Genomic DNA, 25,022 nt, shown 5'->3' with positions numbered 1-25,022 from the left:
CATACATGTTCTATGGAAATTATGAGCACAAGCAGTTCATAACGAGGAGTAGCTGAATATTAAAAGCTGAATAACACCAAATATTCCATGATAAATGGCTTCCCACTTGAAGGACCCTTGGTTGGTCAAGGTATAGCTTATATATTATATATCATATTCTTGTGGCTCACCACAAGTTAATTTATGTAGGCTATTAGATTCTGCTACACTTCAGAAATCACAACCAACCTGGGTTCAGTGTCAGAATCTATAGGATAGGTAGGTTGGCTGGGGGAGAATTTGCCAAGTTTTGTGTGGTGAATTCAAGTACAATGTTCAGGTGTTGATATTTTCAGTTGAGTTTCCAACTTCCTGAGATTCAAGCCAGGTGGTGGTGCATACCTATAATCACAGCACTTGGGAGACTTGTTGCCAGGTTGGGCAGAGTCCTATACTCTGTCAAGGAGGAGGAAGAGAAAAGAGAGGAAGAAGAGGAGGAAAATTTGCTCAGTCCATTGATTTTATTTTCTTTAGAGGCGCTGAATTTGATCAGGTTCCTTTTGAAAGTGTGAACTACATCAGCACTACAAGACATTGAGGAGGTGTGACCGTGGGACCCTCCTGTCACTGTCACATTGTCCGTCTTCTGGTGGCGTCTTGGTTCCTTTCCTATTGTTATAACGGGATTATCTGAGACTGATGGTTTCTAAAGAATAAAGAATAGTTTATTTCGCTCTGGAGTCAGGGAAGTCCCAAGGCGAGCAGGATGCTGGCGTGTATCCTGATGATATTGTGCCGATTGAACTCATGGCAGAAAGTGCGAGAGACAAAGCCTGGGGGCAGCCTCTAACAGCCTTCCTAACAGCATGCTTTGGGTGACTTATCAAGAAGTCACTCCAGAAAGAAAGGCAGCTGTCCCCTTTCAATGGCTTCATGCAGGTCTTTGAGAGCAATGGGACCTTTCTGGGTCCTGATGTGTGTGACTCAAGGCCTTAGGTGCTGGGCAATCAGTGGCCACCGTGGGGTCGGTTTGAGGCAGTAGCTCCAAGCTCAGGATTTCATGCTGATGAAGGTTAAAGACCAAGGTACCATGAAGCTGTGAGCAAATGAAAGCAAGCTTCATTAAAGAAAAGTGTGGGGCGGGGGGAGGTGGCAGAAATGGAGAGAGACTCCCGAGAGTGGGAGGTGTCCCAGTAGAAAACAAATCAGACATGCACTGAGCTAGCCTAGGGGCTTTTTGTAAGACTTAAGCAGAAAACTGAGGTCATTTCTATTGGGATTGGGTAATGCTCTGAGCCTATCATGGGCCAAGCCATGGGGCCCCACAACACTCTGAGTATATTCCTCTGGTGTAACCAGGGAGAGGACCGTGCACTGCTCACATGTTGCTCGCCCGGTTATAGTGGTGGTCTCACGTTAAAGCCCCCACCTGTCTGTCTTTGACTTCTTCTTTGTTAGCTGCTGACCTTGGCTCATCTAATGCCTGCAAGCCCTGGCCAGCATGGTTAGTCACCAGCTTTTCAGATGTTGCTCATCTCTGACCTTCACTGGCTGATAATTGAAATATTCTTCCTTTGTTCTCACATTGATGTGTCCATCTTGTTGTTTTCCCGGGAGCCTTTTCCATGTTACTGCCTAGGGAGAGCTAACTCCTGCCTCAGCTTTATCACTTCTTAAAGTTCAACCCCACAATGAAAAAGTTCAACATGGGTTACAGGGGATCAAACTATATATTAATAGCAAATAGTCATAGAATATCAAGGACAGCAGGCATTAGCTCTGGAGCCAGAGGACCCGAGCTTAAATCTAGGACAGTTTATAACACATCTGGCCTAAGACAGGTCACACCCCCTCTGTGCCTTAAGTTTCTTATTGAGTCATGAAAATTGCCTGATTACGTGGGACCTTGTGTGGAAGTGCCTGGCCACTCTCTACAAGCATGGAAGTCCCTGGGACCCTCAAGGTGCCCCACAGGTGACTGCTTCTCTGCCTCGTCCTTCGAGCTGTGGGGTAGTGGCTGGCGGTGTAGAGGCTTAGCTATATCTAGACCACAGTGATAGGAGGAGTCAGCAAGGGATGCTGCAGGTTAGGACCACCCAGGAGCAGCTCTACATCTGGTGTCTCCTCACACCATCCTCTGAAATCCCAGAACAACTCCTGAGGTCTAAAACTGTCTTTGCTGTGGAAAGGAAATATGGCTCAGACATGTTAACTCTTGTGTCCAGAGTCAGGTGACCAAGGGGCCCACTGCCTTTAGATCTAGAGGAGCCTTCAGAAGTCAATTCAAGGTCCACATGTCCTGTATAAATGATTGTTTAAAAAGGCCCCCTTGAGCCAGCACCTCCGTGAGTGTAGGGCAGGACAGGATGGCTAAGTGAAGTAGCATGTGGACCAGCAGAGAAAAGAGACCCAGCTGTCTATTTCTATCTTTATTTTCCAGGCTTATTTTCTGGGCCCTTCACTTCTTTTTCCTACCAGCTTTTTAGCCACAACTATGTTGTAATGTTATGTTTTGGATGTAGGAAGGGTGAGAAAATAAGACTTAATGCACGAGAAATGTTCACACTGAGTCTTGTAGAGAAGCAAACATTTGTATAGGAAGGGGTTAAATAAAGCATCAGCTAAAGTGACCATTGTTGGGGCTCTTGCTCTTCTCGGTATCTACAGAGGACAGGCTGTTGCTCCATACCTAATCAAAAGAGCAGGAGAAACTGAACCCTAAACTCTTCCAAAGTTCCCGACCTGTCTGTTCCAATCTGCAGCTCTGGAATAAAAGGCAGCAAGTAGGGGCTGAAGACACAGCTCAGTGGTTAAGAGCGCTGGATGCTCTTGCAGAGGATCTGGATTTAGTTCCCAGCACTCACATGATAGCTCACAACCAACTGTAACTCTAGGGCCAGCGGGTCCGACATCCTCCTCTGTTCTCAAGAACACATGATGCAGACAAACATACATACAAGCCGACACCCGTACATGATGTTAAAAATGAAATAAAAAACAGCAGAGATAGCTTTCTGTGTTTTAGAATCACTGCCTTGATAAAAGCTTCTTGAGGTGCCTTAAGAAAACAAATGTATTTCCCTCTGATTGGCAGTAGCCATAGTGTGGGTCACAGGCAGGAAGGACCGGAACCCAGATGTTCCAGCATGTCTTCCCAGCTGTGTAGCACCTGGATCACTCTTGAGAAGTTTGAGATACAACCTTGAGCTGAGCTGGCCCAGTAGTTCTTTCTCAGGGAAGAGAAAATCTACTTCAGTAATTTGGTGGTGCCAAAATGCTGATGGCAGGCAAGGTGGCTCGGTGGCTAAAAGCATTTGCCACACAAGGCTGACGACCTGAGCTGAATCCTGGGAACCCAGGTAAAAGAGCTGGATGTGGTGGTCAGCACCTGTAATCCCTGCTGTCCTACCAGGCAGTGGAAGCAGAGACGGGAGAGTCATCCAGAAGCTTGAAGGGCAACTAGCCTAGTGTATGCAGGGTGTTAGAAGTGAGAGAGAACTTGCTTCAACAAGGTGGAGGAAATTTACTCCTGAGAGCTGTCCTCTGACCCCTATGTGCACACTGTGACACACACACTTATACAACTCCCCCCCATACACACACACACACACACACACACACACACACACACACACACACAAATGCACGCACATAAATAATAAATAAAAGATTCTAATTCTAATGGAAGTGACAGTGCAGGAAGTACGACAGGGTCAAAGAGAAGACACCTAGACAGTGGTGGAGTAGTGAGCATTCCCTGCCTTCCAGAGGACACACAGAATAAGCCGGTATGCCTGTGGGCACTGGCCCTGGCACTGAGTCCAGCCCTGGTGTCCCCCCGTACCATTCACAGGCCTCGCTGAGTCAAAGGTCCTGGCATATTTCTACCTTACTGTCTCGTTTACCTTGTGTGGTGGGCTGGATACTGGCCCCCTAAAAGACAGATCCACATCTTCACCCTCAGAACCTGCAAACGGTGACACTGTTTGGGAAGGGGCCTTAGTGGATGTGGTTCATGTACATGCCTTGAGAAGGGTAGGGCACTCTGAGTTGTCCCAATGGGCCCTGAGTTAATCAGCAAGACATCCACATGGGAGAAACATGGGAGAGAACACAATGTGAAGATGGAGGCAGATGTGGTCTGTAGCAACAAGCCAAGGGACAGCAGGGAGGATGCAGCCTCCAGAGACCAGGACAGCCCCAAACAGATTCTCCCCTGGAGCCTCCAGAGGGAGCCTGGCTCCCCTTACACTGGGCTTGGGATTTTTAAACTTCAGAGTTGGGGGTTGGGGAGGGGGTGCGAGAGCCCACTTCTATAATCCTAGCTAGCACACAGGAGGCTGAGAGGGAGGAACATAAGTTCGAGGGCAGCCTGGGCCAGATGGCGAGATCTCATCTCAAAATCAAAAATGGAGAGAGATTTATTGGTTGTCATTTTAATCCACCAAGTTTGTAGCCATTTGCCAGGATAACCTGAGAAAATTAATTCTCTCTGCCTAGAGTCCCAGCTGAAGCCTTTAGTCCAAGGGAGCCACGCCTTGGGGACGGTGCTGGTCTGAGCTCGCCTGCTGTGGCACGTGAGGTCCTCATTTGGACCTATAGATTCTCGATCTGCGATGCCTTTTCATTTTTCATGTGTACTAACTCCCCAAGTCTCACTGCCTGGTGGTGTGTCTTGGCATTTCTAGTGTGGGTGCTAAATATGAGACCTCTGTATTCGGAAGGGTTTGTCGTGTTGCATGCCTACAACTCATGTGATTCCACGTCACACATGCAACATTTCCCAGAGTGCCTCTGTTTTGATTTCATACTTCCGTTAGCTCTTTGAGCACACTGAGATGGAGAGTGGACATTAGCCTGGTATCTAGCGTGGACATGGGTTTTCTTGAGAGACAGCAAGCATTGACGTTGAATATTATGTTTTATCTGAGTACATTGAGTATGATGGTGTTTTATCTGAGTACAGAGTTTGCATTTTTTTTTTCTCCAGTGCTCAGACACCACAGGGCACTATATGCCACAAAAGATGTTTTTAAAACAAAAGGTAACAAAGATAAAATACAAAACGATGCTACTAGGTGGATCTCTGTGGGTTCGAGGCCAGCCTGGTCTACAGAGCGAGTTCCAGAACAGGCTCTAAAGCTACACAGAGAAACCCTGTCTTGAAAAACCAAAAAAAAAAAAAAAAACAAAAACAAAAAAAAAACAAAAAAAAAAAAACAAAGGATGCTGCCTGCACTGCAAGGTACAAGGAACCAAAACATCCAACCCTTTTACCACGGGCCCGGGTCCATTCCCATGGGCTCTGGAGGAGAGTTCCATCCCACGTGAGGGTGGTGAGTTAGCCCAGACTCCCCTGTGGCAGGCTGGCTGCTGCCTTAGAAATAAGTCATTCTGAGACAGGAGCTGGAGAAAGGGTGCAAAAGGTTTGTGTCCTGGTCCCCGGAAGCTCCTCAATTTTGTAATCCTCAAATAATTGATTTTCACTTAGATTCCTCATATCTTAGGCAAAAGAACTCAAAAGGTGACTGTCACATTCTCTGTCAAACTCTGAATTTCAAAACAGCTATTCTGTGCCTGGGGAAGAGCCATTGGTTACAATTTTCCTGGAAGTGAGAAGAGAAGACAAAAATACAAATAAAAGAAGGCTGGGCGATCTTGCTGGGTGTGTGGTGGGTTTGGGGTGGGGGAGGGAGAGGGGTGACCTGGAAGGGTCCTACTGCACTTGTGGATGCCCTTGTCCAGAGTTGATGGTGCGCTGCAAGGGTCTGTGTGTGAGCTGCAGGTGGAGCCCACAAGTGTGTCCTGCTGCTTCTTAGCAGTGAATGGTCTTGGGCAGTTCACCTTGGAGCTTCAGGGTTTGTCTCTGTATGATGAGGGTGATGCTAGTGTCTCGATGGCAGAACTGCCACAGGACACATCATTCCCTTTATTACTGTCAGAACGCCCATCCTCAGAGCTGTGGACCCCCACCACCCCTGGTGGGCTACCTTTGGGCAGAATGGTTCAGGGATGTCTCCATCATTCATAGTAGCTAGCTGCAGCTCTTACAGACCAGCACTGTGGGGAAAGAGGAAATCCATAGGGGATGTTTTCATAGCTGTTAGGGCTTTGATACTATGAGAGGAATATTTAGCAGTATCAATAACTTCCAAATATATCCGAGGAGCCTAAAAAGTGCTGAAGTAATTGCAGCCATAATTATGCTAAGTGAGTCATCCGCAGGCTAGGAACAGTCACTGCATATGTGCCAAAGCTTTTTTAAATGGTGTTTTAATTATAAAACCATCTGTGGTCAATGCAGTTGCAATAAGCATTCCGTGTCCCTTGTTTAGAAACCCAAGGTGGTCTCAGGTGGAGCAGTGGGACAGCTCCCAGCTTCCCTGGTGTCTTCCCCACCGTGGTCGTCTCCCGTGATTTCTGAAGGGACGGGGTGGGTAGTATTCTTCCAGGAAGTACACAGGTGTTTGTGTTCTCTAGCTGGTCGGGTGATAAGCCTGGGATCCTTGGGGGCCTGGAGCCTCTGAGTATTTATTCTTCCAGCTCTCCACATCTCTCTGCTAAGAGAGAAAGCCCAGTGCCTGCTGGCATGTGGTAACTGATGGTCCCCAAACAGCTTTCAGAATCAAAGTGGGCTCAGCCATGCTCATCTCCTTTTTGAATCTTGAACTCTAAAGTCCGGTTTGTACCTGAGGTGACGTCACTAAAGCTGCGCCTCACACACAGGGCGTGAGTTTCTGACAAGATTTAGACAAGATCTTAGAGTGCATTTATTCTGACCTCCCTCTCAAACTTAGCATCCCTTCTGTCCTCCTTGGCCTGGTGGCCATTAGCCTCTGATGGAGCACTCCCAGGTCTGAGAGTGCTCTTATCCAGAGTAGCTGTGCCGCTTTTGACTTTTTATCAGATGGTCTTCCTGCAGAGCTGAACTCTAGGGTCTTGTGACTCCTACTCATTAGTCCTGGTTTTTCTCCCTGGCGTCCATGCCCTTGGAGCTTTTAAAGACAGCATAGTCTTCTGGAAGGGATCCAGCAGTGACTAAAGCTCAGCCCCTCCCCTAGCTGTGAACTGAGATGTGTGTCTACAGGATCTCCAAATGATTTTCACTTAATTTGACCTCACACACCAATCTGCCTCTGACTATTTCTTTTTTCTTTAAAAAAAAATTTTTTTATTGCTCTTTGGCCTGTTGGTGCTCATAAGACCTTAGCTGAGAGAAAGGCATTTAAGGGAAGGCAACTTGGGCTCTCAGTGATGACTGTCTACGCACAGGTTTGGTCTGACATCAAAGTGGTTGTTCTATTAATTGGCAATCTGCTGACAAGTATTTCCATGTGTCCATGGAAAAATCATGAAAGGTGATGTTGGTGATCTTTAGCCCTTCTTGATAGGCTTTACAAGATCACAAATGCCTGTAAACTTGTTAATGATGGGTGTAATTAGCTGCCACATGATTTAATGCCGGACATTGCCCTATGATTTTTAAAAACCTGGTGAACTGATAACAGATTAATTAGAACAACCTACTCTCCGGTCCCGCCAGCTCCCTCCCCACACTTCTCAGCTGCAGGAAGAATGGAAGTGTCAGTCATTTCTATTTCTGACATCACAGCTCGGGTGGCTGAGAACTGGGCATGTGCGCCGTGCCTGAGAGCTGTGCAGCGTGCACACAGCTGTGCTGGAAGGAAGCGCTTGCAATTGGTGCACTCAGCACTATGGAAATGAACTTGGCCCACTCGCAAGCGTGAATAAATGCCTAGCTGCCTTACTAATCACAAAGCAGTTTTCTATCTTTGGCACTTAGATGTTCGTAAAATAGACTGCATTCAGTGCCGGATGACTGCCAGCCCGGCTTCGTTTGAGCTTTAGCAGAAGTCTTGAGAAGCCCAGCTATATTTCACTCTCCTCTCATATTCAAGATGACCTTTCAGTCTGATCCATGCAGGATGTGACATTAACCCAGGCGTGTTTGGGCTCAGTCAGCAGAGGTAGCCATGGCAGGACCTTGATCTCTGTGGTGGCCCAAATCTGTCCTGCAGTGTCTCAGGTATTCATTCCATTCAAGGTATGTGCCCTACCTTCAAATCAGCATAGTATGTGGAGGGCATCGTGTGCTGCTCCCCACAGTCCTTTTAGCCTGGAACACTGGGATCTCAAGATTATTTTTATTACATTGCTGTGTGTGTGTTTGTGTGTGTGTGTGTGTGTGTGTGTGTGTGTGTGTGTTTGTATACGTGTGTGTTCATGCATGCACACGTACACACATACATTGCCCTGGCACATGAGGGGAGATCAAAGGACAACTTCCACCATGTGAGTTTCCAGGGCTCGAATTCACGTTTTCAGGCTTGGTAGTAACTACCTTCATCCATGGAACCATCTCCCCAGCCCACATCTGATTTTTTTTTTCCTGCTCTGGAAAGCAGTTCACACACCTTGTGGGCACTAGGGCCCTTTCTATACACCCCTCTTCTCAGACTTGTTCAGCTGCTATTTACAGAGGACACAGATGGTCTTGAGCAAGGTTACAATAAGACAAGGAACCCATCTTGGACCTGGACAAACAGGCAGTGTAAACTGGGTTTTATTATTAGTGCCTGTCTTCAGAGGAGGAGGGGACTTTCTTCAGGGAGATAGAAGTTTGGGGAGAAATAAAAAAAATCACTGAGAAGGAGATTAGGCAGGAGTTCCAGGCATGGAGGGACAAAGGATCAGCAGCATTAAACGCATGGGCTGATTCCTTACACACTTGATTGCCCTGTAAGATCAGAGACCTAGGAGCTCTGAGCAGGCCCAATGCTTCTTAACTTCTTCTCAAGAGGTGGGCCATTTACAGGATTTACCCACCACCATCCCTGTCCCCTTGTCCCTTAAGATTTATTCCTTGTTCATCATTGGAATTTACACATCTAAAGTATAGAAAAAAAATTTTAAATGATAGCAGAATAATAATTTAAAAAAATACGCTGTGCCATGGGGTACTACTTGGCATCTTCACTACATCAGAGAATTTATTCAATTCTCTTCATTTTTTACATTCAAAAAATAAACATCATAATAAACAAGATCTTGAAGTGGTATACAAGGGTTAAACATGATAATCTGTGTGCGTCAATTCACTGTATATAGACTATAATATTAATCACTCAAACAGTTTCCCTGACTCTCATCGCCTTTATTAATATCTACTGTGGACAAAAGGCTAATGATTGTGCTCTCCAATCCTTTTGTGGTGATGTTATATCATTCACTTATGTATTACTTCAAACGCCCCTACTGTTTAGTATTTCTGTGATTCAGGTGGCAATGTTTTGAACTGTGTGTAAGAATGGTAAGTGGTGCTGGTTACCGCTCGGAAAGGACATGGCCATGACAAAACCTAATATCAGTATCAGAGCTTTATTAGGAGGAAGAAGGGTAGTGGGGGAAAGAGAACCAGGCCTGGGGAAGGAGCACGTGCTGAGAGAAAGAAAGATGGTGGGGGGAAGAGAGAACAGAACAGACAGAGGGTGGGGTCTGAGTCACAGCTCTTTAAGGCGCAGGTGGGCATAGATTGCATGACCAAGGCATATGTAATCATCAGCACACACTGATGACGTAAGATGCAAGACCCCTTGTCTAGCTCCTGAACTGCGCATGTACAGTCATGCAGCTGCAGCGCGGCAGAATTCCAACACTATGGCTACAGCTTAACCCCTTCTTGTAAGCCAACTACGTAGTGTTATTTAGTTCATTGATAGTTTAATCTATGTTCTTGACCAGAGCCTGCAACAGATAACAAGGGGAGAATTCTCATAGTTGCTCCCACGGATGTACCGCTCTGCTGGAGTTGTATGTGAGTTGAGGAAGATGGTCTCTGTGGTAGTTTGGGAAGAAAACATCAAAGCACTGAGGCCCAAATGAAAAAGCAACAACAACTTATGAGTTAATTGAATGGTAAGTTGTCTGGTAATGCACATTGAGGCTACCATTGAGTTGACTACCGCTGAGATGACTTTCTGGCTGAGCTGAGCTATACCCCAGCCCTTTCTGGTCAAGTGACATTAAGTAGGTCATTACAATCTTGTCCTTGTGCAAGGCTAAGGATTCAGGAAATTTCTCCTTGTTACCTGAAGCCAAGCTTCTAGAGACTTCTTCCCAACACTGTTAACAACCACCAAGTGCCCCAGGCTTCCCAGCCTCCGAGGGAGCAGCCTCAGGCCACTGAGAGCCTTAGAGCTAGAGGTTGATTCTTAGGTGTCCCCTGATGGCTCACTGGTAACTTGGGAAGAAGCAAGCATTTGAGTGAATATGGAGCCCAGGGAAGGCTTCTGTGCCTTCTCCCTGAGCCATGGAGAGCTAGCCCTTTCTTCATGGTGCAAGTCTACCTTTTCCAGCCTGCTAATACTTTCAGACCTAGGAGGAAGATGAAATGAGGAGAGCAGATGTCATTAATCAGGGAGAAAAAACCAACAAACCCTTCCTGGTTCATTGGCGTGAAGGACAAGGGAGCCTACTCTAGGCTCTTGGCCTCTGTGCTGGCTGGTTGGGAGAACTAAGCCATAGCTCTAGATTTGTGGAGCATTTCAAGTTCTAACCTGAGTCAGTAAAGCCACTTTTGAAATCCAGTTCTTACCCATTCAGCAGCAGGTAAGACCCTGTCTACTCCCCCCAACCCCACCACCCCAAGTTTGGCAAGTATGCAGTAATGGCTAATCCCTCTTGGCATTTGCACTGAGCACAGTTAAAGGGACAAAGCAGATGTGCCAGTTCCTTTGGCATTAGTGCTCTGCAGGAAGCCTTCTGCTTGGGAGTCTGAAGACAAACAGTTCCAAAGGACTGATCCACTGGAGCGCTTTCCAGAGGATTGGACCCTTAGATTTTCATGTAATGATACCACACATGCCCATCATTCACAAATATGGATCTTTTGTATCTAATTTGAAAACAGTCATTTGGCCCAGGGACACCGGGCACATTTTAATTTGTTCCACATTAGAGTCTTCCAGGAACATGAGTCCGTAGATTTGTTCCAAGACTGAAGTTATTTGTCAGGCGCCTGCTGTTGACAAGACAGGAGGAAGTGTGAAGTAGACGAGACCCTTTGTGCCCTCGAGGGATAATGAAGCCTCGTACATGTTACCATGAGTAAAGGGAAGTCATTGGCAAGATTGGCAGAACACTGGCGTGATGGAGTTGTGGGATGAAGGCTTACTTTCCTCTGGAGGAGGGTCCTTACTGCAGGACCTTAGAGACTGACATCTCAACTGAAAGGTGGCTTCCCACACCAGAGTAAAGGAGAGCAGGATCATTTGGTGTTTTACATGAAAGGCTGTGTACTGCTCATCACTCAATAGACATTCTCCGGATGTTGTCCGGGTGTGACTGACTGACTGCACAGCTGATGATGGTTATAATGAAATCTCATTCAATGCCAAAAAGTTTCTGGAAATTAAACACTAAATATCCCCACCCTCTTTTTTATTCTATTGAAGAAATCCCTTTTACAACTCCAGATTCTGAGATACCTACAGTGGTTATTTAAAAAATCTGGAATGTATCTTCATCTCCCTTCACAGTGAAAATGACTCAGATAAAAGACAGATTACCAAAGAGTTCAATTTCCAGGTGCTAGAGATGATGTGCTGAGCTCTGGGAAACATGGAAAAGAACCCTGTTCCCTGGGGCTGGTCCAGACTCGCTTTCTAACTCCTGGTGTTTATTAGCCTCTGCCTTGTACCATCAGTCCAGGGATTGGAACTTTGTCTCAAAGCAGACAAAGTGTCTACATGAAGTCTTAGTAAGAATCCTATGTGTGCAAAGCTATCTTACCCAATGTAATTTTTTATATGTAATATTTAGTGTGTGTATTTAGACTCTTCAAGTTGTATTCCAATCTGTGTGTATTCTGTGTATTATTATGACCTAATTAATAACCACCATCATTGTCTATCCTATTCACAAGGATATTACCAGTTTGGGGTTGTCTTGTGCAGATTTAGCAATGATTTAAGTATTTTAAAAGAAATTTTCAGAACGTTTGGTGTTTTTCTCTTTATATTGTTTGAATTTTGTTTTCCATCTATAACTGAAATAGCTAATGATGGAGGATCAATTCAAGCAGCCATTTGTGCCTCGTCAAAACTGAAAAGAACGCGGGCCAAAAGCACAAGGATTTTATTGCTGTTCCTGTCGTTTGTTTTTTTTTTTATGTCTTGCCGTATCACGCAGGCCGCTCCGGCTTCTCAAGTTCTGGGATTGTAGCATGTCTTAAATAGAAGTCTTTTGGATAAGAAGGGGAAGGCGGGTAAAAATTTTCTGGCAGGGGGGAAGGGTGAAAATACTTGTTTCTGCATTTCTGCTACTTAAACTCCTAGAATTTGAAGACAGTTAACCTGAACCATTATTTCCAGTCAGCCTGTAAGATTTACGAGCTTGCATCCAATTCCATTTTTTACAGACATTTCCTTTTAAAAGGAAATTTATTTTTTATTTACATTTATTTACATTTTTGAGTCACATGTGAGTGTGTGTCACATGTGAGTGTGTGTCACATGTAGTGCCTTGAGGCCAGAAGAAAGGTCACGTCCCCTGGAGCTAGAGCTGCAGGCAGTTGTGAGCTGCCTGATGTGGGTGTTGGGAACTGAACTCAGGTCCTCCGGCAGAGCAGCGAGTGCTCCTGACTGCTGAGCCGTCTCTCCAGCCCCCACTTTCCAGCCATTCCTTAGGCACCCCCTAACATATGCACAGGTGCACAGACACACACAGTTCTGTCCTGACAGCCGAGGCTCTCGATTAACATTCAGTCTGATATCTGCTGACTGAACTCTCACCGCGTGATGACATCAAGGTGAGCAAAAATAGAATTTCTAGTAAGATCTTTCCCTCCAGCTGTGCTGTCAAGGTTCAAAGACTGAAAATGGTCCTTCAGAAAAACAGATGCCACTAAACTACAGCAATTGAATCTATAAAGTCCAAGGAATGTATGGGGATTCCATTTAAATTCCGTCCTGTCAAACCTCGCCAGGCTCCCCGTCTTGGAAGGTTTTCCAGGAGCTTGCTGCTTCATGTCTTAAAGGAGTGACATTTCGCCTGTATTCTTTCCTTGGAACAGGACAGCTGGGAGGTGGTGGAAGGACTGAGGGGCGAGATGACGTACACCCAGGAGCCACCCGTGCAGAAAGGATTTTTGCTGAAAAAGAGGAAGTGGCCCTTAAAAGGCTGGCACAAGGTAAGACATCAGTGTTGGCTGCTCCTTTGTGAGCACACTCTCTAGCCACTCAGTACCAAGTTCTGAGCTCTATGCTCTATTTGAAGTTGGAGACGAGGAGGGATGTTAGCGTGTACATCTTGCTAAATTCTGTTTGCTTCCCCACAGAGATTCTTCTACCTGGACAAAGGAATCTTGAAATACGCCAAGAGCCAAACTGATGTAAGTCTTCTTCTTGGCCCAGCATGCTGTTGCAGAAGTGTGCAGGGGTGCTTGAGGTCAGCCCAGAGCTGCAGTGCTCTGTGGGTAATAGTTTTTCCAGGTTGCACAAAGCCCCCTCTCCACATACTGTCTTAGCTCTGGATCTAGGTGGGCTCCGTTCACCACCAGGAGAAGAGGCAGGGTACCATAGTCGGTATCATAGGCCTGCTCTGGTTTTAGCTAATTACAGGAACAGTGCATGTGACAAGTGTCCTTCCCACTTACGGTGACTGAGAGGCTTGATGGAGAATGTCGTGGTTAAGGTGGATGACTTCTTGGAGTTAACCCTAAGAGTTTGTCCTGGAGGGTCTGAGTGACCAGCAGGCCTGCCTCATAGGATGCTTAGCTCCTCCTTCCCTGTCCTTCTGGTCCTCCTTGGTTTCTTGTCTGTACCCTTCCTTTTGAGTCACTTATGAATGAACTTAGACAACAGACACTAATTCAGGGGAAGGGAATGGCTCTTGGATTGCCTTGGAGACGGCTCATGGGGTTTTCTCTTCACTCCCGGGCATCCCAACTATGAAAACTCATTAGTTAGTCTTCTGTCCTTCAGCCTCCTCTTTGGTGAAGTAAGGCCAGTGCTTCTCCCTTACAGAGAGAATACCGCACCTGTGCAGTTCTTAACTGGGTCCTGCCTACATGGAGGGCTCTGTCAGTCACGGTGTCTAGGTTTACCATTGGTGGATGTACAAGATGAGGTGGGAGGGGACCAGGGAGGCTGTGACAACCACCTCGACCAGTGTGACTCTCAAATAGCCCTCTCCCTGCTCCTGCAGATTGAGAGAGAGAAGCTGCATGGCTGCATTGATGTGGGGCTTTCTGTGATGTCGGTGAAGAAGTCGTCTAAGTGTATCGACCTTGACACCGAGGAGCACATCTACCACCTGAAGGTGAGGCCTCAGCCAGGGCCGGCTACTACCATGCCGCTGCCACCAGGGCTTGTGTTGGTTGTGGAGTTGTCTGAGGCAGAGTCTTGCTGTCTTGCCCACACTGGCTTCAAATTCTTGGGCTCCAGTAGTCTCCAGCTTCAGCTTCCTGGGTAGCCGAGTCTAGGCACCACTCTCCCACCTTGGCTGTGTAGAGGGCGTTCTGTGGCCATGGGATTGCCCACTACCACACTGCTGGTAATGACTTCAGGACATCTATTCACCATGTGGGCAGTCTTCATCACTAAAGTGTCCCTAAGGGGTACTATTGATGTTAGGATGGGCCAGCTTTTCCCTCGGTTGTACAGAACTGTCTCTCATACTGCTTGAAGAGTTAATGTCCTTATCACCATTCCCCAAATGTCACCACCCCTCCCCAGTGACAGAAATCAATAGCAAAAGCACCTTCATGTGCCCCTTCCCCCAGGCTGTGTGTCTTTAGTATATATAGAACTTCTACCCTAAAGTTTGTTCCCTGAAGTATAACATTTACTGTGTGCAGACCTGACTTACAGCGTTAGTCAGTTTTATAGACTTCGTTAAAATCCTCATATTGTAGTGAAATGTCAATTTTTCACCTAAAATAGGAGTTTGCAAATCTTACATTCTCAAAGCTTCTTACCCACTTGTCTTTCTCCTGAAGGTGGATATCGTCATAAAAGCATGGCGCTTGAGGCCCAGGGCAACATCAGTTCTTTTGTGATTGCTTGCTAGCTGTTAAACTTTGACCAGTCATCTAATTCTCGAAAAATCTTGGGGTTTTGTTAGCTTACCAAAAGAAAGAAAAAGAATTAAAAAAAAAAAAGAGTAATTCCAATGCTCATTTGCAGGGCTATATGTGTAAGATTTATAAGGTTTGCCATAATTCCTTGGGGGTGGGGGTCAGTAAGTTTAGTGAGCTTAATTACTGTTTATAATTATTAGGCAGTGTCTGGATGTTGGAGATAAATTGAGAATTGCTTAGTCAGGTTGCTTGATGTTTGGGGAATGGGGCTGAGGGTTGGGAAAACAGAGGTTCTCACCTGTCCCTGTCCCTTTCTGGAGTGTAGGTCCCCCATCTGTCCCCTAACCTAACCTTCCATTCTGGGTTAGTTCGGTGTATAAAGCAGTTCCACTGACACTATGGCTGATGATCCTTTGCTGTGAGACTGTCCAGGTGTTATGGTTAAGCCTTTACCACTGGACACCAGTGGAGTCTCTTCTCTAGTGGTAACAACCCACACTTGTCTCCAAATATTTCCAAGTGTCTCCTGAAAGAGAAAAATCTCCCTAGTGAAATAACTATGGCAAAATAAAGGAGGGGGAACCTCTAATTATGTAAGAAAATTATATAAAAAATATTTAAGAGAATATACTGCTCCCCTGCCAGCTGTCAGTGGTTAACCTCTCTGGAAGAGCTGACACTGTTTTCCTGTATTGGTCCTGTGATTCTTTATTCTGTGTTTTCACAATCCTTGCTTATCTGCAGTTCTAGTTAGCAGAATGAAGTGATCACTCATGTCTACTTTTTAAAGACCTAGAATGAGATGCACTGGACTTGATAGCATGAGACAGAGTGATTCTCTGTGATTCACTGTAAGTTTTGCTTGGTTTCTTGCTCATCCTGAGTATCAGCTCTGACTTGTAGTGTAGGCCTGTTGATAGCTGTGGTTTCCCTACCCCTTCTTTATCCCCAATTCCCACCCCTGTTCCCCCCACCCACCCACCTCCACCCCCCTGCCACAAGATCTCGATGTGTAGCCCAGGCTGGCCTTGAACTCACAGACCTCTTGAGTGCTGAGATTGAAGGCATGCACCATCACACCTGGCTTGGTTCTCTTATTTTATACCTGAGAAGTCTGGACAGGAGAGCAGTTAAGAAACCAGCCAGCCACAGTCCTGGAATGACTTCAGGGCCTGTGATAGACCCGTGGTTAGTTATTTAATACAGTGCCTTGTTCCTCTCCTTGTTTAACCAATAAAAGATGAGTCAAGATGAACGCTTTGGGCGCTGGCTTTTCAGGGCTTTTGGGAGTAGATCAGTGCAAGGATGACACAGATTCTTATGAAATTCCTCTTAACGACATCTGGGGAATGAAATCCATTCAGGGGCTCACAGTGCCGAGGAGACAAATAGATGTGTGTCTGTCTGTGCTGTGGCTTCCTGCAGACACGTGCTAAGGGGGAGCCTCCATCTCCAGGTACCTCTAATTGACAGAGTCAGATTCAGCGTGTCTCTGCTGCCGCCGCTGTCCATCTGCACAACCTCCTTCCCAGCCACAGCCTGAGTCAGGATCGCCACAGTGCTGGCCTGGCAGGCCATTGACCTATGGGACATCTTTTTTATTATTTAAATTACGACTTTATGAGTCTATATCCTAACATCTAAGTAGCACTTTGAAATTATGAATATCTCTCATAACACAAAAATATTGACTTAAGAAATGTCTGTATATAAAAGTGGTTGCACACCGGGTGGTGGTGGCGCACACCTTTAATCCCAGCACTCGGGAGGCAGAGGCAGGCGGATCTCTGTGAGTTCAAGGCCAGCCTGGTCTACAGAGTGAGATCCAGGACAGGCTCCAAAGCTACACAGAGAAACCCTGTCTCGAAAAACAAACAAACAAACAAACAAACAAATAAATAAATGTGGTTGCTACAGTCCTGTTAACACTTTTATGAGCATTTGAACTGTTTCTTAATAAAAAATTATTATAGCAGGCATGGTGTTAGGCCTGTAATCCTAGCATTCAGGTAGTTAATACAGAAGGATTTTTCCTAAGTTCAAGTCCAGCCTGGGCTATGTGTTAAGTCTGAGGCCAGCCTTGGCTACATAGTGAGTTTGAAGCCAATCTGAGCTATATAGCAATACACTGTCTCAAAAATCTTTCTTAAATAAAAATTACTAATTATAAGCATTTTCCCTGGAAAGTAGAAATTCACAATTCCTCATTTATGGAGAGAGTGGATAAACTTGTGTATAATAACAATCACGGCAATGCAATGCTTTGTTGGATATTTTTCTTTTTGCTGCAAGAGACAAAAATGGTCTTTTGGTTAACGCTCACATATGTTAACAGCTACTTCTAGCCATGCATCTTTTGTCAGGGTAAGATGAACACAGACCAGTGCTTCAGGCTACTGCATTCCAGTTCAGACCGATTGCACAGTCTGAGCTACAAGCATTTAAATGAAGAACAGAATTGATACAGATGTGGGCAAGGCTCAGGCTTGAGAACTTGGATTTGTCTTAAGAGACAAATGTGAGTTTTAGTTTATTTGTTTTTTAATAAAACTGGCCCCCTTTGCATTCTTAGAAGTTGCATGGCAGTTAGGATATCTCAAAGGAAACACGAATGTGTATTCTATGAAGACACCGCTTCCTCAGATATTCTCCGAAACCACATAAATGTAAACCAAGGCAGTAAATGCGATTTCTTCTTCTTCATGTGTGCGAGCTCAAAAGGAGCAGGCCAGGAGTGGCCTCATGTTGATGAATAATCGATCCTTTTAGCAAGTGGCTCTCAATTTAACTTCACCCTGTAGGTGAAGTCAGACGATGTCTTTGACGAGTGGGTATCCAAGCTCCGGCACCACAGAATGTACCGGCAGAACGAGATCGCCATGTTTCCTCGGGACGTCAGTCACTTTTTCCCAGGGCCCACTGTCACAGATTCCGCCCCAGGAGTGTTCGAGGCCATTTCCAGTAGGAAGGTAATGATTATGAGTCTGGGAACAGAGAGGCCCATTCTGGGAGTGAGTCTGTGGGTGGAGCAGGGTACGTGGGGGTGGTATTTAGTTAGTCTCTTGACCAGTGAGTCTGACCCAGGATGTAACTAGCATGGAGTAAGGTAGGGAGCTCAGGCAAGGAGATTCCTGGCATCTCGGGCTTCCTCTCAGCCACGTTGATGCTGGTTTTCCTACCTGGCTGCTGGATGCAGCTAATTAAGCATGTGTACAGCAGCACGGGACTGCCGACCCTTCCCCAACACATCTTTACTGTGGTATCACCATGTCACAGAAGAAAATAAGGACTGTCACCCAAGGCCATGGAGCACGGTGTGGCTTAGCCGGGGTGATAGAGTCTCTTCTAGGGGAGTTTGCTAGAATGTTCTTCCCAAATCAGCCCGCTATCCTTTCCCTTAGAAGCTGTCCCTGCCACTCTCTGTTTCGATTTCTAACCTGCTCTTGTCATCCATGAGCAGCGCAGCAGTCTGTCAAAGCAGAATTCATTTCAAACGGGAAGCAACCTCTCGTTTTCTTGTGGTGGTGACACACGAGTTCCATTCTGGCTGCAGTCTTCAGAGGACATGGAGAAATGCTCAAAAGGTAGAGCGGTTTGACTCCTGTGTTTCTTTCCGTCATGGTTCTGAAGTGATGCATGCTTGGTATTGCCTTCACGTGCATTTGTGACCCATCTGTATGCCATCCCTTGCTTTGCTAATGAAGATCTCCTCATCATTAGCCAACATGCTCTCCTCACAGAGCTTAGTGTCTTCACCTGGGTGCAGACAGACTTCCTAGTCTAGTCCTGGGATAGATGCATGAATTTCTCCCCAGGGCCATAAATCATATCTGCATTCGTGGGGACTGTCAGTCACTCACAGTCTTTTAAGTGAAAAAAATAACTCTACTGCCCACCCAAGATGAGGAGTCAGTGTCCACTGATTAAGTATAAGTGGCCAGGTGGGAAGCCCACTTAAGCATCCTCCACCTTGGCTGTGCACTAGAATCATGGAGAGAGCTTTGAAAGATTTGATTTGATTTTTAATTATGTATATTTGTGTTGAGGGGAGGGGTATGTGCATGTGAGTGCAGGTACCCACAGAGGCCAGAAGAGGGCATCAGGTCCCCTGGAGCTGGAGTTACCAGTGTTTGTGAGCAGCTCAGTGTGGGTGAAGTTCGTTCCCTTAGAAGAGCAGTATACACTCTTAACCTAACTGCTGAGCCATCTGGACCCTTTAAAGCATGGGGGTGCCCATGCCTATGCCTCTGTCCCAAACGAGCTGTTTAAATTAGTCTGGGGTATGGCTGTAATGACCCTGATCCCAATATTCCTTGAAGGACTCTGACAAGGAGGCAGGATTGGTCACTCCTACACAAAGCAACTCGGTGGTATTTTGTTTTGTAAGTTTTATTTCTTTTTTCCCCTCCAAGACTTATTTTTAAGTGCATTGGTGTTTTGCCTACATGTATGTCTGTATGAGGGAGTCCGTATCCCCTGGAACTGGAGTTACAGACAGTTGTGAGCTGCCATGGGGGTGCTGAGAATTGAACCACAGTCCTGTAGAAGAACAGCCAGTACTCTTAACCGCTGAGCCATCTCCCTGGCCCCAGTATTCTCAACCTTAATCAGCTAAAACTCATCTAGGGAACCAGACTGAGATTTCTAATGGGATAGAGAGTTCAGATTTAATTGTCTAAAGTGAGGCCTGGAGCAAGTGGAATTTAAAATTTTCTAATTAAAAAATTAAGTTGGGAGCTCAGTCATAAAGTATTTGCTATGCAAGCATGAGAATCTGGGTTTAATACCCAGAACCCACAGAGTCATACGTGGTAATGTGTACTTGTAATCCCAGGCTTGGGGAGCTGGAGATATATGGATCTCTGGGTCTAGGTGAGCTTGGACTACTTGTGAAGATTCTGGTCAGTGAGAGACCTTTTCCTGAAAAACAAAGTTGATATAGCTCCTGATGAAGACCAAAGGTTGCCCTTTGGTCTACACACACACACACACACACACACACACACACACACACACACAGAGTTTTTGAAGTGTGTCTTTGTCCTTGATTTTGAGGCACTAGTGGAGAAAGTTCTCAGTGGCAGCCTTCCCTGTGTTACATGAGATGTGGTCCCCACTGAGCATGCCGTCTGCCCCTCCCATAACTTACTAGCTCCACTGACGAGCACTGGCAAAATGGTCCCCAGAGTATTGTTCCTGGGCCAGCATCAGCAGGCTGGCCTGGGCATATTAAAAATGCCAATTCCCAGGCCCAGACAACTTGTATGAATCATAAACTGGGGATAGAGCTTATAATCTGTGGGCTCACAAACATGGCAGGGGATTCTGCATTGGAAGGCTGAGAGCTGCGATGTTGAATCATACGGGTCTGCATGGCTCGGCAGAAACACCATCCACATCCAGTGCACGCTGGCAGCCATCGGTAGAGTGGGCTGTTTCTTGAGTTAGTGACTAGGGTCGTCTAACCGTGTTCTTCTGTCATCTGAGGACCATCTGTAGAGGCTCACTATTGTCCTGAGGCAGGTTGCCAGATACCAGTACAGCTTAGAGCCTATTGCTGCTGGATTAGGGGTGCTGCTGCTGGGGTGTGCGGGTGGCTGCTGTTTTCAGTTGCTGCTGTAGGCCACTGCTGAGCACACTGCATACATCAAATCGTTTACCTCTCAGCACTATGACTACAGGTGTAATTATTCCCATTTCCCCTATGAGAAAACTGAGGTACAGTTCACCAAGTGGATTTAAATCAAGGTGGCCTGGATCCATAACCCTAAACCACTATCATCTATGGCCTTTCCTGTGTGGGGAAATTGTAAAGGGGGAAATCAAACATGGAAATACAGAGCCTGGTCCTCCCTGGTGCTAGTGGACGGTTGTGAACATCTGCCCTCCCTCCCACAGACCTGGCACACTGCCACGCCTATCTGCTGGAAATGAGCCAGCTCTTACAAAGCATGGACGTCCTGCATCGGACATACTCGGCACCAGCCATCAACGCCATCCAGGTTGGCCTGCCTGCCCTTGCGTTCACCTTCTGCCTCACCTTCTGCCTTCCGGTCCTCTCTGGTGCCCTGCATCTGACTAACAGTGGGATGCTGCCCGTCAGGTTGCTTTAGCCAATCTCAGGGGGACGGCTTTCGTCACTTCCCTGCGCGTTTGTCCCGGGGTTTGGGGGGACCTTACTGTCTGTACTCTCTTTCCTGTTTTGAAATGAAGGGTGGAGCTTTTGAAAGTCCCAAAAAGGAAAAGCGCTCGCACAGGAGGTGGAGGTCCAGAGCTATTGGCAAAGACGCCAAAGGAACGCTGCAGGTAACCTTCGCTTGGCCGCCAGGCCTGCTTACCTCACGGCGCCACGCTGCACACCACAGTGAGGGGCCCCTGACTCAAATGGGACAGGAAAGTGAAGGTTCCCGAGTTGGTCTCTTTGCCCTGTGAGGAGCGATGGCTCCTATTACGGAGACCCTCTGGTTACAGGGATAAGGCCGTGAGGATACTAGGGCAGGGGAAATTTCTGAGGGAAAATGGCCTGCCCCTGTTGTGAGGATTTGGGGTCTTTCCTTCCTTAACATCTAGCTTGTCTGTGATACTCCCTGCTCTTGTGTGTGCCTTGCCTGGCGGCGGCTGCCTCTCTTGCTCTCATGCCTTGGAGTGGGCCTATCTTCTCCTAGAGTCCACAGGCCTGAGCCTCTGTCCTGCAGGCCCTTCTGCCATTTTTCTTCAAACTCTCCGCGCCCCATCCAGGACTGAACTTGGATGCTTTCAGAGTAAAGAACATTGCACGTGCAAATGTGAGCCGAGGGTTTGTTTTCCAGAGGCTCCAGGTGCAAGTAAACAAAAATCATCTGGGAACAGATTTGCTCTGACAGCCTAGTTATGTGGTGACGTTCGTTGTCATTTCACCCATGACTCTAAAGCTGTCATCATGTCTGAGGCAGCATGGGATTTCCTGCCCATTTGAAGTTCATATGATGCAAGTGGCCGTGGGGAGCACCGTCCTAGGTTTTTATTTTTTTCATTTTTCTTCAAAGTTATCCCTCGGTGGGAAGAGGCACCCCTCAGATGCCTCCTTAGTCGGTTCCAGTCATGAAGGCCCTAGTCTGAATAGAACCCTCCCTTTTCTGTCATTTAGGTCCCTAAACCTTTTTCTGGCCCAGTGAGACTACACTCTTCCAATCCTAATTTGTCAACACTGGACCTGGGTGAGGAGAAGTGTTACTCAGATGGTTCTGAAGCCTCATCCGAGTTCTCCAAGATGCAAGAGGACCTGTGCCACGTTGCCCATAAAGGTAAATGAGGTTTCCTTCTTCCCAACATATTGGATGGAAATGTCTGTCAACACAAAACTACAGCTATCATCTTTAAGGGGATAATAGATAGTTTATTCTGGAACCAATTTTGAGTGACCATGGCCCAGGAACACAGATCTAGGTTACCCCAATTCCCTGGTTCCAAAGTAGAAGCAGTTTAATGAAGTCTTATAGTTTTACAGAACAAGAAAGTCATAAATCAAGGCATGTTTAAAATACATCAGAGGATACCCCAGAGAGGTGGTAACACAGATTGAGGAAACTTTTCCATCTGCCCAAGATGCTCTCTGATGACATTCTTAGCTTGTGGATTGGTGGAAACCTGTGATCTTTTAAGTTAATGGATTCTAAAAGGTTTTTGTTTGTTTGTTTGTTTGTTTTTAATCTATTAGTAACAAGATGTTAGTTTTGACACAAAGATTAGCAGGAAATGTTTGCGAGGGCTAGAGTTATCCGAAGATAGGGCACTTTGCCTCTGGATCGGCAGCATTCCAGTCTCTCCATAACACTGCATTTCTAAGCAGTCAGTCCATCTCTGCAGACACAGCTTCCTCTCGGGAGTTCTCGCTTACATGTCCAGTGCATGACTGAATCTGGGGAGTCCTTACAGAAGCTGTCTCCGCTGGTTCATTTCCTGCTCCAATAAGGCTTTCGTAAGCCTCACCTTTATTTATTTCTTTGGTAGTGTAGACGTTGTCGCAAAGATTTTCTTTTGACCTCTTGGAAAAGACAGGGAGGGTTTGGGATCTAGCTAACACAACCCAAGGATTCAGCCAACTGAAGACTGAAAATGTTTTTCAAGGTTGCATCTGTTTTGAGCACAGGCTTTTGTCATTGTCCTTAGCCCCTAAACAACACAGGACAGCAACTGTACACCGGTTCTTACATGTACAGGTACTTACGCATGGAAAGATGATTTAGCACATATTAGAGAATACGACACGGCAGGCCCACCATACTTTACAATCGGAGCGTTCTTATGCTGGTGGTGGGATATAAATTGGTACTTCAGGGATGAATATGGCATTTATTCCACCTATTTTCAACCCCTACTGAACAGTTCCTCTTTGAAGAATCCATTTGTAGGAATTAACTAAAATGTATCCATGTAAAGATACCCACTCTAGCATTATTTCTCATATCAAAACTTAGAAATACGTGTTTGACGTTGTTAGCCATCACAGAAATACAAATGGTGCTGCGTGGAGGCCTCACTGCGCACTGTCCAAAGGGAGGTCTCTTAATGGAGTCATGACTCTCTGGAACCGGATCTCTCATCCGTGACTGGTGACCGCGGAAGATGGATTCTGGAGAGTGGCCTGGCAGTGTTGGAAAAAAAACTAAACGTGTACCTTCCGTAAAACCCAATACCAGTGCTCCTGAGCGTTTAGCCCAGAGGAGTGAAAACAGTTATGGAGGACAACTAGGCACAGATGTTTAGGGCGGACCTGGGTTGTGGCTCAGTGGTAGAGCCTCCATGTTAGCATCACAAAACCAAAATATTAGGAGCAGATTTATTTGTATTGGCCAAACACTAGAAACATTTCAATGTCCTTCTACAGATGAACAGTTAAATAAACAGTGGTATCCATGCAGTGTAATACTACTCAGCAATAAATTGGACATGGATAGATACAGCTACCGAGATAGATATCTGTTCAAGGGCATTAGCGGAATGAAAACAGCTGATTTCTAAAGTTTACAGCCTCTGTGGCTTCACTTTGCAGATGGTATAAAATGAAAGAAGAAATTAGTAGGTGCAGAGTTTAGGGACTGGGTGGGGCAGTGAGGAGTATGGATGTAATTTTAAAGGGACCTTTGTGGTGATGGGCACTTTTGCATTTGATCAAGGCAGTGGTTTTAGGAATTTGCCAATGTGATAAGGTCACACTGACCCAGAGCCATACACATATGTACAGCTGAGTGCATGTAAGTCTGAAGAAATCTGAGCACACTCCATTACCCTAACATCCCCGTCCTGGGTTTATGTTGTACTGTGGTTAACAAGTAAAATGTTACCATGAGGAAGAACTGGGTGCAGGACACAGGGCACTTCCATACTGCTTGTCAATTCCTTCGAGTCCATAACAGTTTCAAAGTAAAAATTATAAATAACCATGATTGGGGCTGTGTATGACTGGGTGAGTAGAGTGCCTGGCTGGAAATAATCTAAGTGTCCGACGATGAGAGGGCATTGAACTTTTTAATGTAACACAATAGCACCTCGCACTGAGCTCTGGCTGTGCTCTCCGGTGTTTGCTGAGTGCTTTAGATGCACCATTTCATTTCGTTCTAGCAGAAACATGGGTGGGGAATGAAGTCTTCACTGCCTGCATGGAAACCGAGGGTAGCAAAACTATCCAAGGGTCACATGACAGCAAGCCTGAGGCTGAATTACAGCCTGGTCCAGGCCAGTGTGCACTCTTCATCCGTACAGATGGGAGGCCAAATGTTTTAAAAAAAAAAAAAAAAAAGTCTCCAATATCTAGTTACAAAGTTATTAAAGTTACAAAACAGTATGTACAAAAAAAAGTATGATGTCATTTTTTAGAAATAACAAATATTTCTGGCGTATATAAGTATATTTAAATATCTAGGATGTGCAGAGCATTATTTTATTTGCAGAAACTGCAGCTCTG

General features: G+C 46.0%; 1 protein-coding gene across 1 annotated transcript in view; it reads left to right on the top strand.

Annotated features, from left to right (window-relative positions):
* Positions 1-25,022, top strand: part of Osbpl3 (oxysterol binding protein like 3) — a 95,466-nt gene that overhangs the window by 7,616 nt on the left and 62,828 nt on the right. Inside the window, 8 exon segments of the mRNA XM_059257833.1 lie at positions 13,073-13,189; positions 13,337-13,390; positions 14,206-14,319; positions 17,881-18,048; positions 18,540-18,663; positions 20,978-21,081; positions 21,293-21,385; positions 22,206-22,362. Of these exon segments, the coding sequence (XP_059113816.1) occupies positions 13,073-13,189; positions 13,337-13,390; positions 14,206-14,319; positions 17,881-18,048; positions 18,540-18,663; positions 20,978-21,081; positions 21,293-21,385; positions 22,206-22,362 (931 nt within the window).

This window comes from Peromyscus eremicus, chromosome 3, assembly GCF_949786415.1.
Source record: "Peromyscus eremicus chromosome 3, PerEre_H2_v1, whole genome shotgun sequence".
NCBI lineage: Eukaryota > Metazoa > Chordata > Mammalia > Rodentia > Cricetidae > Peromyscus > Peromyscus eremicus.
Note: the sequence above shows the minus strand (reverse complement) of the source record. Positions and strands in the feature narration are given on the sequence as shown.